The 15,478-nt window shown below is 34.4% G+C and overlaps 1 protein-coding gene across 1 annotated transcript in view; it reads left to right on the top strand.

The window, feature by feature from the left end:
* Positions 1-928, top strand: part of LOC149539593 (uncharacterized) — a 137,050-nt gene extending 136,122 nt beyond the window's left edge. The window contains exon 20 of the mRNA XM_089800821.1: positions 267-928. Within this exon, the coding sequence (XP_089656947.1) occupies positions 267-299 (33 nt within the window). The 3' untranslated portion in view covers positions 300-928. The remainder of the gene's footprint in view (positions 1-266) is intronic.
* Positions 929-15,478: the final 14,550 nt, after the last annotated feature.

Here is a 15,478-nt window from a genome sequence, read left to right as displayed (position 1 = left end):
TGTTCTCAATCAAACAAATCTAACTTAACTACTCTACTAGCATTCATTCAAAAATCTTGATAACATCATTTTATAGCATCTATAAATTTTCCTTTCATCGTAAAGAACCTAACAACAAGGTTTTTGAAGTAAATCCTAAAATATGAGCAGTGGAATGATTCCTTATATTTTTTTATGATGTGCTTTTCTTTTTTATTCATTATATTATTATATTTAAAGATATTTTTTCATTTTCACTTCAACAGAATGCTTGTCTTTGCATACAGGAGCTTGAACAGAATAAAAATGGGCTGAAGTAGCTCAGAAACAACAAGATTTGATGATCTATTCAAATCCATTGATAGAATGTTATATTCTCCTTATGTAAAGCAAGTCTGCTTGTGAGAATTTCTAAATGAGTACCAAGGCTCCTAGTTTTGAAACTTCATACATTACAAGAAGGATAATTGAGAGCGGAAAAGCAGCTGGGCAAAAGGTTGTCCCTCGGCATTTTTTTGATAATCAATACCAATTCTTCAGATATGACGCTGTTAGTTTCAAGAATACTTACATGTTTCTAACATCTAACAAAAAATTGTTGTATATTGGTCACATGCACTACTCAGAGAGTTGCATAATATTTACTCACAAGATTTTAAAAGCAGAGAGCATTGTGATAAATATGGTGCAAACAAGCAATATAAATATGAAGTTGAGCTTGCTATTAGCTGGAAGTAATTCTTCCTGCCAATTAAATTCCAGTTGACTTCAAGTCAAGCACTTTGTTGTCAAAACAGTTCGACAATTTATATAATAATCTTTGTACCACCGCCAGTCTGATTGCAGATCATGGACTATAAAAGCCCCCTTTCCCTTTCCTTTGCTCAAGGTGGGGCAGATTGTGCGAACAAGGCACTGGTTTACCTAATGTGAATGGCAATTTTAAGCAGTTGGGCTCCATCAAGAATTGTTGCTTTTACATCTTAGGCAATTGATTGATGGATCACATATCATTCAAACCTTTTGTGGTACTCCTTTGCTAATATTCTGTCTTCAGCCATACAACTTTCCATTATGATAGAAGAAAGAAATTGGATTTTTAAATTAATAATCTGTTGTTTTTAATGAGAACAATAGAACATTAGTTTTTAATGAATAAAATACATCACTCTTTATTGATGGAAAACGAGAATCACCAACTCTAAACAGAGAGTTCCATTACCTCTCAAAAAATCAATATTTTCCTTGTTTGCATAAGGTTTTGGTTTACTTAGTATGAACTATGAACAGAAGTTTTAAGCAGTATGATAACATCAAATCTTGCTTTCACATAATAAGCAATTGAGTGGTGGACGGTATAACATTGGAACTGTCATTGTACTATGTTATTATTCTATTATTGACTACACAATTTAACATTTATGATTTGATAAAATAAGAAATATACTGAAATGTCTATTATCAATTTGTAGAGAAGATATGCTTGATGGCAATGGTTTGTGTTGCTGATTTGAACTAGGGCTTTGTACCCTAGCCAGAAATTTGCCCTAGCCATCATTTTTTGTCCAGTGTGCATGCGAGAAGGGTGATTGTAGTGTTTGGGGAGGTTGGTCAAAGAGTTTGTTGTGTTTGGGGGTTTGCAATGATTTATGTTTACAGAGGTTTGACAGGTGTTTGCTGTTGCAAGGTTTTGCAGACTGGTTTTTGGTGTGGTGTGTAAGGAAACTTGCAATAAAGAATATAATTGTTTCCACAAAACCCATAAAGATTTGAAATAAATATGCAATTGAAATCCACATGCAAGGGAATAGACAACATACCCACAAAATTGTGACACAAGATATACTTTGGGAAACCCTCATTGAGGGAAAAAAGCTAATCTTCAAAAGCATTCATCACCATGTATTATTCAGCAAAAATATTATTGTAATACAACCATGGAAGCTTTCAAAGCCATAGCCATCACCGAGAAATTTATGTGAACAAGCGTGAATCTACACATCCCATGCCATGCTTCCAACTTTCACAAATGCTCCATTGGCTAACTTGTCAAGCCTTACTTTGCTTGACTCTTGTCTTTTGCCCTTTTGTCTTCACACACAACAACTACCCTTGTGGTTGCTTATATAGTAGCAAGTCTCACAAAACCACTAAGTTGTATTACATAAACCATGGGCTATCTAACCCATTGATCTTATATTTAATATTGAAAATTTAATTTTTTTCTTCAATATTAAATAATTACATGAAATATTATCACAATGTTATAATACAACTCATCAAGTATATTCCATGAGAATCTTTATATGTTGCACGTCCATCTAGGTGCAACATTACATAATAAAATAAAACAATACAATATAACAATATTATGCAATGTGTGCAACACCCATTATCTCAACATGGTGGTAGTTGCGTGGAGTTTGGGCGGTGAGGTTTGTCCACTTTGGTGAACCCAATTGGATTTTTTTGTTTCCACCTTGTGTTCAATGGAAGAGCATAGGGTTTCTAATAGCTTTTTGCTTGTTGGTGTTGTGCCATACCATGGAACTTCTTTGGGTTTGCCTATAAGTGATAACCTCCAAACTAAATAAAGTGAATGTGTCTTATGAGGAGTCATGATTTCCTCTTTAATCGGTTATGGAGGATGTCACTTATATGAGCAAGCATGCATTGATATGTAAATTTCTTGGTATTCACAATTCTTAAGTTAGTATTAGAAGCTTGGATTGGTTGTTCATCGTAGGTTGAGGAGATATGGAGATTATGCTAGACAACTATTTCATGGTTTGTTTTCCCACATGTCTGATTGGAATCATGTTTTGAGGGAGGATCATATTTTTACAATCATGTGGGCTTGCGCGTTAAACTTTTGTGTGAGAGTTTCAATTTGGTAGAGGAATTGTCCTCGAGGGTTCGTATTTGGGTTTGATTATCATGACTTCCTTTAGAGTTTTGGTGGGAAGATATTTTGCAATAGATTGTAGCTCAGCTTGGGAAGCCGATTGCCATAGCTCAGGAAACCCTTGATAAAAAGGTAATTGTTGTTTCCCATATCTTTGAAGAGATTTAAGTTAAATAATATGTTGCCAAATTCTTTGGAAATTTATTTAGGCTCTTCAATGTAGGTTTAGTAATAAGATTATGAATCTCTCCCTTTTTTATGTTAGATATGTCATGAGTATGGATATCTTTAGTGTTAGTGTTGTTGAGCTAATAAGGGGGATGGTGGCTTGGGTGATTCTCCTGGAGTTTTGAAGTTGGATAAAAGGGGCAAAGGAAAAGCCCATGTGAAAAAAGATGACATAGATAAGGATGGGTTTATGCTTGTTAAGCCTTAGACTAAGGGGAGGGAAAATGAGAGGTGCTATAGGGATGGGAAAAATGGTGACTGCTTTAATGGGTTTGAGGTACTAGATACTTTAGACTTAAAGGGATCCCATGGATGTCTCTTTGTGAGTGACTATTATGGGTGTGGAGGTTATGCAATAGCATGAGATTACTATTATGAGTTGGGTTGTTGTGGAGTAACATGGAGTTTTCTCTGCTGGTCCAAGTTGGGGGAATTAGGCGATCCTACTAATTTGTAGGATGATATTGTTTTGGTAGAATTGGCTAAGGAGGTGCATTCATTTCGAACATTGGGTTTGTAACAAAGAGCCCTCAAGATTTTTTTTATACTTCCTCGAAAGGTGGTCGGAAAAAGGATAAGGAGAAGATTAAATTAGCTCGAGACTTGTTGGTGGCTCACTTCTCCCACTCTCTTCAAGGATTATTCTCATGGAATATTAGGGGATTGAATAACATCCCTCAACAAAAGAATATTCATGACCTATTTATTAGCTTATTCTCCATCTTTTGAATTCAAGAGATTAAGCTTTTAGTTGATTCCATGCACCGGTTTGCTTCTAGTATTTGGTTAGTTTCAATGTCTTAGTTCTTTGGGATGTTTATGAGGTTTGAATCTCTCTTGGGATTGAAGAAAGATCTTTCCCCTCTGGTGGATCTCTAGCCACACAAATCTCTCTATGATTGTCACTAGTTTGAGATTTGGAGGGATCATCCTAGTTACTAATAACGTGTGTATTTTAAGCAATTTTATTGGTGAAAATTTTCTTTTATGTTATATCAGACATGTTACAGTGTGTACAACTTTCCTTCCTTGGGTTCTAGTTGGTGATTTTAATTTAGTGTCTTTTTGGGTGAGAAAAGTGAAGGGTTGGCTTAGTTGGGTCCTTTGATCTCTTTTGAGAGAATGTGGACCTCCTAAATTTCATTGATGCCAAATCAGCTAAAGGGATCTTTACTTGGAATAATATGTGTAGAGAACATGCATGTTTGAATGGTTGGATAGATTCGTGTTTCTTGTTTTTGGGTTAGTGGTAGCTTGAACCTTCTAAACTTCTTGATTTGAGGGGTTTTGCTATTTGCCTTGTCAAATTTCCAACCACTCTAGTTGTTGTTCCTAAAGTCCATTTTTTTGAGTTATAGTTGAAGTGGCTTAGGGACTCTTGTTTCCATGTCTCAATGACCTAGTAGTGGAGAGATGATGGTCATGCTTATAGCACTGCTATGCATTCTTTAAATTAAATCTTGAGAAATGGAATAGGTTATACTTTGGTAACCTTTACACTTTGAAGAAAAAGGCTTCTGCATGTCTTGATATTATTACTTATCAAATTTAGGATTTTTTTTCTTATAGGATTTGGGCAGTGATATGCTAGGTTGCCAAGAGAATTGGAGTGGGGAACTAAGGGAGGAATTTTTTTTTGGAAGCCAAAGGTCGAGGTTGACTAGCTTTAGGAAGGGGATAATAATACATCTTTTTTTCATTAACTAGTACAAGCTTGTTAGAATAGGAGTCATATATCCTATTTGATTAGTTTAAAAGGAATTCAATTGTCATCTTTGCAAGCTCTATCTTGGGAGGTTACTTAGTACTATTTTGCTTTCTTTTATGACAAATCACCTCCTGCTAAGATTGAGGAGAATATGATTCTTGATTGTATTCCTTTTCTAGTCACTAATGTTATGAATGAGTCCCTCATTTGTTTGATATCTATGTTTGAATTAGGTGAGATTGTTTCTAAGATGCATAAGATAAGATAAGATAAATTTATTAATGTCCAATAAGAGACCACAAGGGTCTATGGGACTGAAAAGTGTACAAGATAAAAGACCGCTAGCTGCTAGAGCACTAAACGATGCCAAGGTAAGAAAGAAAACTAGGAAAACAAGAGACACAAGAAGAAGAAGCAAGAAACACAAGAAAACGGCAAGGACTAAGGGTCCTTCTTCGATATAAAGAAGCCAAGCACCGAAGGGTACAAATTAGGGTGAGACCATGCCCTAAACTGCTATCGAGAAAAGTTGGGAGTGTCGTTGACAAGTATAACAACTACAAGGTCTCATAGATCTAGAGTGATTGGTGGTGGTGGCACTAGAAGGCCACTTTGTCCCTCGTGCTGGAGACGAGGGAGAGAAGAAAATTGTGATAAGCTAAATTGGGGTCACTATCTTGGGGAATAAAAGTTGTAAGGTTTGGTCGTGGAGCTGCATAGTCTCCCCAATGTACAATGCAAGGCATCTCTGGTCTGTGTAGCTGAAGAAGGCTACGAGGGAGATGCACTCCCTAAATAAGCAATAAAATCTCCCACAAATCTCGTAGTAGGCAGGATAGTGAAAAATGAAATGGATCTCCATCTCAGCCATGCCCAAGGTACACAAGTGACAAGTTCGGTCCTCTCTATCCATGTGGTGATTTGTCTGAATTCGAAGTCAGTGGGAGCCAACCTTGAAGGTTCCTAGAGAGATGCGTAGGGCATGACACCAATGCTGAGACAAGTAGCTAGGGGGCACAATAATATTGTCTTTGATAACTAGAAAGTGTTTGACGTAAAAGGTCATCTTTAGGAGTAACCCGCCCATAGGGTTACACCAAGTCATGGTGATATATTGTCTATAAATGTCAAGTCTGGTATGCTAGTTCAACTCTTGCTGTGAGGGGAGGAGGTGGGTGAGAGCATCGAGAGAGAACTAGAAGGGAGGGAGGTGGTCAATATCAATCCCAATCGAGTTCAACGAAGATAAAGTTTGCACGAACCAGCAACAAGCTTGGGAGATCGGATCGAAATCCACCATAATGACAGAGAAGCAATAAGCCAAGTAAGAGTATCTATACCAGTCACTTGCAGAGTCAGCAAAACCACAAAGATGATGAAGACACCAAATCAGTTGAAAATGGCGACCAACCTAAAGGGATGGTCCCCAAACTCGACTAGAACAATACTATGGGGGGTGCGCTGATGAGTGTCTCTAGCAGATTTTTTTCAAGGATGGTGGGATATTGTTGATTTGGATTTTCTTGAAGTGGTTCGTGAATCTTATGATCGCAACACACAAATTCTCAAGGTTGTGAATTCAATTTTTTTTTTCATATCTAAAAAGGAAGGCACTACCCAACTGGATTTTTTTTGGACCCATTGCTCTGTGCAATGTGGTCTACAAAATTATACTACTAAGCTAATTGTTGAAAGGGTCAAACCCGACCTTTCCACTTTGATTGTGGAAGAGCAAGGGGGTTTTGTGGTAGATAGACTAATTCTTGATGGGTTGATAATCACATTTGAAGCCATTCACTTTATGAAAAAATCTATGGAGAGACCTATGTCCATCAAATTGGGTATGGCTAAAGCCTATTATCAAGTTAAGTGACACTACTTGCAAAAACTTCACACAGCCTTTTGTTGTAGTCCATAGTGGGCTAGTTGGACTATGAGTTGTATAACTTTGTCGTCCTTCTATGTTATTCTAAATGTGACACCTTCTGAGTTATTTGGAGCCTCCACAAATATTTTTCCCTATTTTTTTATTATTATGGTTGTGGGCCTCGACAAATTTATTAAGTCTTTGGTCTCTTGATGTAGAGAGCTTATAGGATAAACTAGTTTGTGAAAATTCCTGTCCTTTCTTCATAATGATTTGGATAATAATACCTTACCCACTTAGGTCCTCTTATACCTTCCCAATCGAATCACCCACAACCCCTCTATAGACACCTAAACCAGATTACACAGTAAAGTAATCTTACTTAGTTGTCTTCTAGGATATTATTAATTAGGTATTTAATATTTGATTAATTTATGTTATCCCTTAATTAATTTAATTAATTGACTATAGTCCAATTAACAATCAAATGACATCCAATGGTTTGATTTATTAATTAAATCCTTAATACATAGATACCTAAATTTGATTACACAATTAAGTAACCTTATTTAATAATATTCTAGGGCATTATTAAATAAGTACCTAATATTTGATTAATTTATGTTATCCCTTAATTAATTTAATTAGTTGATTATAGTCTAATTAATAATCAAATGACAACCAATGGTTTGATTTATTAATTAAATCCATAAAATGTAGATACCTAAATTTGATTATACAATCAAGCAACCTTATTTAGTCATCTTCTAGGTCATTATGAAACAAGTTTTTAATATTTGATTAGTTTATGTTTTTGATTAGATAAATAGGTTTTACAGGGACCCTGAAACCCAAGAGTTAAAACAATAACAAGGCCGATAATAAGCGTGAAAAGCCCAGCCAAAAGAGTTCAAGTTCAAAGGCTAATAATAAGCCCAAGGCCTAGCCTAAAAACAAAGATCATAGAAAAGACCAGGAACAAAAACTATTTAGAAATGACAAAGGCAAAAGCCCTGACAAAAGGTCAAAAAACAAATAGAGACAAAAGAATAGGTAGTGGATTAGTCCTCGTTCTTTCTCTCCAGGTTTTGCATGGCTTGAGTAGCCTCATAGGCCATCTGGTTCTCCTTAGCCTCTTGCGGGTGCGCCCTTTGATCCTCCTGGTCTTGACCATTGTTGATGCTGTCCTTTGCAGTGTCGACCACCAGTCTGGCCTTTTCCCTATCTTTTCCTTCCTCTTCTTCCTTCATAACTCTGTCTTTGATATATTTGATTAGTTTATGTTATCCCCTAGTTAATTAATTTAATTAATTGACTATAGTTCAATTGATAATCAAATGACAACCAATAGTATGATTTATTAATTAAATTCATAATTTTCTATTTAATTAAATAATTGCACAAACTTATTTAATTTTAATTTCGAATTCCCCTTTTGATTAAATAAACCAATTAATCAAATCCTCAATCCTTAGCCTAACCCTTAACCCAACCTTGACCCAATGGTTTAGCCTAATCAAACCCATTCACCCATACTTACCCAATTTATTAACTAACCAACCCCACTTCATTAACCCATTTACTTGCATTTTTCCAACCTGCCCACTTGAATTATAATCACCCTCTTATTTAAGCCTAATCAATTCTTAAACAATTGCACAACTTTAAGCATAAGGCTAAGAAATCCTAACCAAAGTCCATCCTCATGTCTGATCACTCACATCCCCAACCAATTGCCTTAATGTCAACCCTAAATTCTCTTACACATACCTTACACATCTCTTACATACTCATCCTCCTAATAAATCTTTTGTCCCCTAACATTCCCCAAAATGGTCACATTGCCTCCAAAACCCTAATCCCCTCACACCCTCTCTCCTTGTGACAAGTGTCATAGGGCTATTGCTTGTGACAAAGCACAATCTATGTGCTCCCCTATCCTTGCATCCTAACCCTCCCTCATAATCTCTCCATTTTGTATCGTGGTCATCCATGCCATTACCTATTTACCTATAAATTTGACCCTTCATCCTTCAAAAGTCATCCATCCTCATATGCAAAGTTATAATGATACTTTGAGAGCCTAAAAATTACCAAATTACCAGTATAGTGTTACGACCTTCTACACATCTATAGTTATTTGAAATGACGTATATCCATTATTGAATCCACATGGAGCTTGAGCACATTTGAGCACACATACCATCCATTGGACACATCTAAAGATCAAGAAGGCTACTTTGAGTGCTTATCATATTTGGTTTACATTTCATTTTCATGTTTTCTTTGTTCATTCATAAGTGTAGCAACTAATTGGTTTGTTGCATGCTTAATTAGCTTTTTGTTCTTAAGATACTAGTCTTATTGCATACATTTTGGCATGCCTGATGGGACCCCACAATAGGGTCATTTTACTAATTTACTTTGCTAAAGGACTAATAAACTATCTAACATTTTTTGTGTTTTAGTGGTGCTTTGTATAGTTTTCTTGGGTTTTATAGGTTGAAAGTGCTAGAGAAAGTTAGGGTGCCACCTGTATTTGACTCAGATTTTATACAACAAACAAAAAAATAGTCAAATCTACGAATATGACTGCTAGAACATTAGAAAGGAAGGTGGGAATGCTTTCCTGTGATGGTAGGAATGCCACTAAAAATTGATTAAATAAAGAGATGTGGCATTTTCTCTCTTTATCATCTATCTTTTTTCTTTTCTATCTCAATCCACTCTTCACAGGAACACTTGTAGACGTTGCAGGATCACTCATTGTAAGCCTTCGGGCATTAATTTAAAAAGTTACCAGTCTATGATTGCGAAAATGTCAGATATGTCAACGAGGCCACACTTTTGCAGGAATGTTGTATGAGTATTTCACTCGGAGGCTTTCATTTTTTGTTTCATGGTTTTTTGTCTATTGCATTCTTTTTTTTTACACGGTTAGCAGGATTGCTTTCCTATGATATCGAGAATGTTTGTTGACCTTGCAGGAACATGTCTTTTGACCTTTTGACTAGTTTGCTTAAGTGTTAGGAAAGTGAGTGAAAGAGTTAATCTTTTTTAATAAAAAATTGACCCACATTTTTATTTGGGCACTTAATATGAATCTTATATGCTCCCACAACACCTCACTCTTTAATTTTTGTGCTTTAAAAAGAACTTGGTAAAAATTGAACAAGGCAAAAAAATTTACATTTCATTTTGGTGCTCTAAAAACAATCAAACATTCCATTTGCTGCTTTAAAATCAATCAATACACTTCACTTTGGTGGTCTAAGAATTGAACAAGAGAAGTCAATGTTGATTTATAGGATCATTGCAAATGTACTAACAATTGTCATTGTATTGATTGTGTTCCAAATGCAAATGAAGGCTTCTAAATAAGAGAGTTGGAGTCATGTCTCTATAGTTAATCATCACTAGTTAACATATTAATATATCATTAATATAAATAACCATATTTATAGTATATTATCATATAACATGTATAACAATGTATATAATATAATATAATATAATATAACATAATATATTATATACAATAATATATATTATTTAACATGGATAAGTATATATAGGAAATGATGATTTACCAATGACTAATGTATATCAGATTGAATCAGTCCAATTGAAGCTACAACTTTAACACTCCTTTTTATCTAGGGAGGATTTGTAGAACACATTAGGGTCTCAAGTATATGAACATATATCATCTCAGCATGATATTCAATTCACTATGAGGCTAAATTTTCCACCTTTCATAACACACAATTGAAACAATTTCCATAACTTTCATATAAGCTTAAACACCGCTTTAAGTGTAGTCTATAATAGTAACTATGTCTTGGTGTCCGGCAAGATCCAGCCTAAAGAACCATAACAAGTTGGTTATCATGGTGTCCAGAAAAAAATTGTTCCAAAGAACCATGATGAGTTGGTATCATGGTGTTCGGTAAAATTTGACCCAAATAACATGATAATACTTGCCCCTAGACATCTAACACATTTAGGTGCTACAACTTAATGTAGTATATCTAGGAGATAGGTCAATCTTATATTGATAAGGTCGTCACCTTACAATAGTGGCCTTACACACATGAAAGATCGTCGCCTTTCATTAAATATCATATGCGAAATAGTAACCACCATGAACCAAGTTAGAGAGTGGTACAAAGGCTTTCACCTTAATTTCTCTCACAGGCAAGAATGCATTACAAGGAGTTTCACTTAGAACTCCTCATATCGAAGATATCATTCACAAAGGATTGCACTTCAAAATTCTCCCTCAGAATAAAAATCCTGGGAAGTTAGGTCCAATAGTTACTCCCTTAGAGGCTCTCTTCCCCCAAAGATTCTTGTCATACTCACTCTAAATTTGATATCATTCTTCTAAATTTCTAGTGATAAGTAAATACTTCCTCATGATGCACTCAAGAGTAGGCCCATCAAAATTATGCAGTTGCACACATGTATTTCTAGACTTCCTCTGAGTATCAATCTTCTAAGCTCCTGCATTGCCTTCAAAGAAGTGTCATACTCCCTCTTAATGTAGAAGGATACTCATAATCTCAATCATCAGGGTATTTTCTTCAAGAGCATCACTTTATCCAGCTTGATTACAACTTCTTTAAGCTACTATCATAAGCTGCCTAATGTGCCATTCTAATTTTCTTACAAGATTAACTTCAGATACAAAGGAAAAGATCAAGGAAAAATAACTCTTATAGTATGTGTAGAATTACAAATAAGAGAGAGAATATAGTGAGAAGATGAATATAATATTAAAGGATGATGAATACTTATTAGTACATCCTTCATGGAAGTTTCTCAATGAAGATCCATATGCATAAAAAAACTATCTCCATATAGGCATTTGTCAAATAATGGGAATAAAACATTAGTTATTCTTTCCCCCTTCAATGTAAAATTCCCACTTATTCCATTTTATAGAGTTTTTAGTCCCTATCAACCTCTATACCATTGTCTTTTAAACATTAATATGGTGAGTGTACTTTTAATTCAACTTTCTTAGTGATGAATCTCATACAATAAAACTTGTAGGTTGAATATCAAACAATTCTTCCAAATTGATCTATGACCATACAACAAAATTGATAGAAAGAAATTTGATGTTGAAACCTCTAAGCCTCTGCATTGAGAAGATGTGATTATCTCCTATAAATTTGAGTTTAAGGATATTTGATACACCATACACCATAGACTTCTCATTATATATATATATCCTATCCATTTATGAAGGTTTCTCATCACAATGGTGTTTTGTAGCTTCCTCTATGCCTATCCTTTGTGACTGCCTATTTATGTCATTGACAACATGACACACTTTTAATGTTTCCTTGGTTTACTTATTTCCAAGTCCTTTGTCTTATTTCATGTTCAATGATGTATGGGGAACACAATATGTATGCCCTATTTTGTAATATGTGATTTCATCTCCTTTCATTGTTCGTTCATGGTGCACATCACTTCCTTGTGATGTACACAAGGTTAGACCTATTGAAAATCACATAATCAAAAGACATATTCATGAATCATTGTTCTCTTGACTACTACAATTTATTGATCATTGAAGAATCCATCTCAACATGGTTTACTCCTTCTGAATCAATATGATCAAGATCATCAAAGGTTGACTAAATCACATTGTCTATTTACTCCCTCTCTTTCAAGGTTGCCTCTAATGAAATGTCAATCTCCCTCCTTTCCCTGCAAGAGCACTCTCAAAAAGAAAAATTAAAGCAAATAGTCTTATAGTATTTATTGAAATACAAATAAGGGAGACTAATATAATTCCCAAAATAAGATTTTTCCAAAATCTATGCTTTGAATATATATATATATATATATATATATATATATATATATATAAAATCATCTTTTCAAAAATAATTATAAGTGTAATTTATAATATCCATATCATAGTAAACATATAAATGAATATCAATAAAGAAAACCTTTATTGTATATTCATCACTTGACTTGTAAATGTATAACTTCATACTTTATGAATACCTTTTACCTTTTTAATGTTACTGTCTATCTTGATAAATTGTGGAGAGGCACCCATATTGGACCCACACTCACAGTCCAAAACTCGTGCATATCTAAGTTTGCCGGAAATGCGTGATCATTCCTTGCCAAACCTTCTGATATGCTCATCTCCGAGTGTAGGGCCATAACGAAGAAGGTAGTTTTCATAGAATTCAGTTCCAGTACAGAATCACAACAATTTATACAATTTCCACTCCATCGTACCGATTAGAGAGGTATTTCTACACCAAGCTAACCATCCATCTGCATCAATCATTCTCAGTCCCATAGCTGTGTATGAGACATAAGAAGAAATTATGTAAAATAATTTGAAAATTATTTGTGAATATAAATAAATAAATAAATAAATAAATATAAATAAATATATATATATATGGACGAATCCAGTAACCTAAGTTCATATCTCGGTGGGACCTTCATATATATGGTATTTGACATCGATATGGGAACCTCAAAGTATTGGTATAAATAAAAATGTATTTTAGATTTCCAACTCCCTGTACATATAAAGATGTTAGCAGTTCATGAATGGTATAATATTGCTTCATCAATCTTATAAAATTCCTTGTGAGTGTATTCAAAGCTTCCCAAAGGACAGTGATTGCTCTTCCTTACTCTTACACGGTCCTCAATTCTTCTTATTGGGCGTACCCTTATGTAATCTACACCACTATTGTCGACACTGATTGGTGTCCTTCCCACTATTATCAATATTGACCGGTGTCCTTTATTATATTTGGTTCTCCTTCCCTTATATTTGTTGGTACTCTATCATTGCCTGCGTGGAGCAAGAGATGTTGAAGAAGATTCACTCATGCCAACCTTGAGTCTTACAATCTCCAACTTGCTCGCAGATATCAGTCCTCCCTTCTCACCATTCATCCCATATTTGTGTTTTCATTGAGTTCTTTGTTTATATACTACAGTAAGACTGCATAGATATCATCTTTCTAAAGACACCTCTGTCATAAATCTACATGACAAAATATCTTTGTTTTTTTGGTAGATCATTGAATGAGACACCATGTAAATTTTTTCATTTTAAGATGATGATACAGTAGATGTTAGGGTGGAGTGTTGCTTCTTTTGTCAACACAATAGATTCTTCAGAAGTTTCCAGTCAGACAATCATTTAGTTAATGTGCCTTGTATTTTACTCCCATATTGTGAATACATTTCATGAAATCACTCTTCATTCATCGCATTTCCTATAATAAGTCTGAACAAAAATTGATTTTATCCTTTTCTTAATGACCCAGATTAAAATCTGACGGATCCCCTTATGAGAGAACATAAAACACTTGGCTTGTGTTCCATGCTCGGTGCACTAGAATTTATCTGTGGTTCTCTATATTCAAGTGGTTGGTGGATTTTGATAACTAATTTAATCCACGGCAATGATGGGTCCTCCTGTCTATTTGATTTCTTTATCTTTCCTGTAGGTGAATAGGATAATATTATTGTACAAGCTCTCAAAGCTCAGCATCTCTAGTTGGTGTCCAATGCCCCCTCTAGCATATTGTATCCTCTAAATATTATCTACATACTTGAGTGGAAATTCACTATTGATTGGAAAAGATATATGACATTTGCAGCTTTGCTCTGATATATTTCTAACTTCACCTATTGTATTGATTGTGTTCCAAATGCAAATAGAGACATGTCTCTACGATTAATCATCACTAGTTAACATATTAATATATTAGTAATATAAATAGTCATATATATATATATATATATATATATATATATATATATATATATATATATATATATATATATATATATATATATATATATATATATATTTTATTAACATGGATAAGTATATATAGGAAATGATGATTTACCAATGACAATAATGTATATCAGATCGAACCAATCCAATTGAAGCTACAACTTTAACAATTAAAACACTTCATTATAAGTTTAAAATGAATCGACAAAATTTTGAGTACCTTAACGAGAAAGAACAATGCTTTGACAAAACACTTCATTTTGGGTTTAAAATCAATCAACGGTATCATGAATGCCCTAAAGTGAAAGAACAATGCTTTGATAAAACACTTCAAATTTGAGCTTAAAACGAATACACAATTATTGAATGTTGAAGGGATAAAATGCTTTTTTGGGCTAATAAAACTTTCATTTCAACCACTCAATTTTTGCAATTTCAATTCCAAAAAGAACCTTGCATGTTAATCACAAGTGTTTGATGTCTTAAGATAGAAAATACTTAAATCTTCAATTTGGAATGAACAAGTGTTGATGTGTTTGAAGGAGTATTTTTTAATAGTTCCTTGAGCTTTTTACTTTTTGCGAAGTAGATCCATTAATTATGTGGCACTTGAATAAAGTCCATTGCAAGAGAAACACAAGCAACTTTTATCCACTTCTAGGGAGGCTTGTTCTTTTGGAAATGTGTGCTCCCTTTGGAGGAAGACTTCAAACTAGTAAACTCTCTAACATGGAAACAAAATATTTAGTAAACTTTCGCTTCATCCCCTCAAGCCCGGGCAATGCTTGTTGATGGTAGTTTGGGGTAGGTGAATAGCTCTACGATTTTGGCATGGTCAACTAGGCTCTTAAGTGAGTCACATGCATACCAACCAATTGTGAGGACTTCACAAATCTTAGTACAAACCAACCTATCATCTACCCCATTTTCCTTGGTATGTTATGGTGCAAGAGAGCATAAGGATTCTTTGAAGTTACTCATCAT

This window comes from Cupressus sempervirens, chromosome 9, assembly GCF_028749045.1.
Source record: "Cupressus sempervirens isolate cs-2001-9-10 chromosome 9, ASM2874904v1, whole genome shotgun sequence".
In the NCBI taxonomy this organism is placed as follows: domain Eukaryota; kingdom Viridiplantae; phylum Streptophyta; class Pinopsida; order Cupressales; family Cupressaceae; genus Cupressus; species Cupressus sempervirens.
Note: the sequence above shows the minus strand (reverse complement) of the source record. Positions and strands in the feature narration are given on the sequence as shown.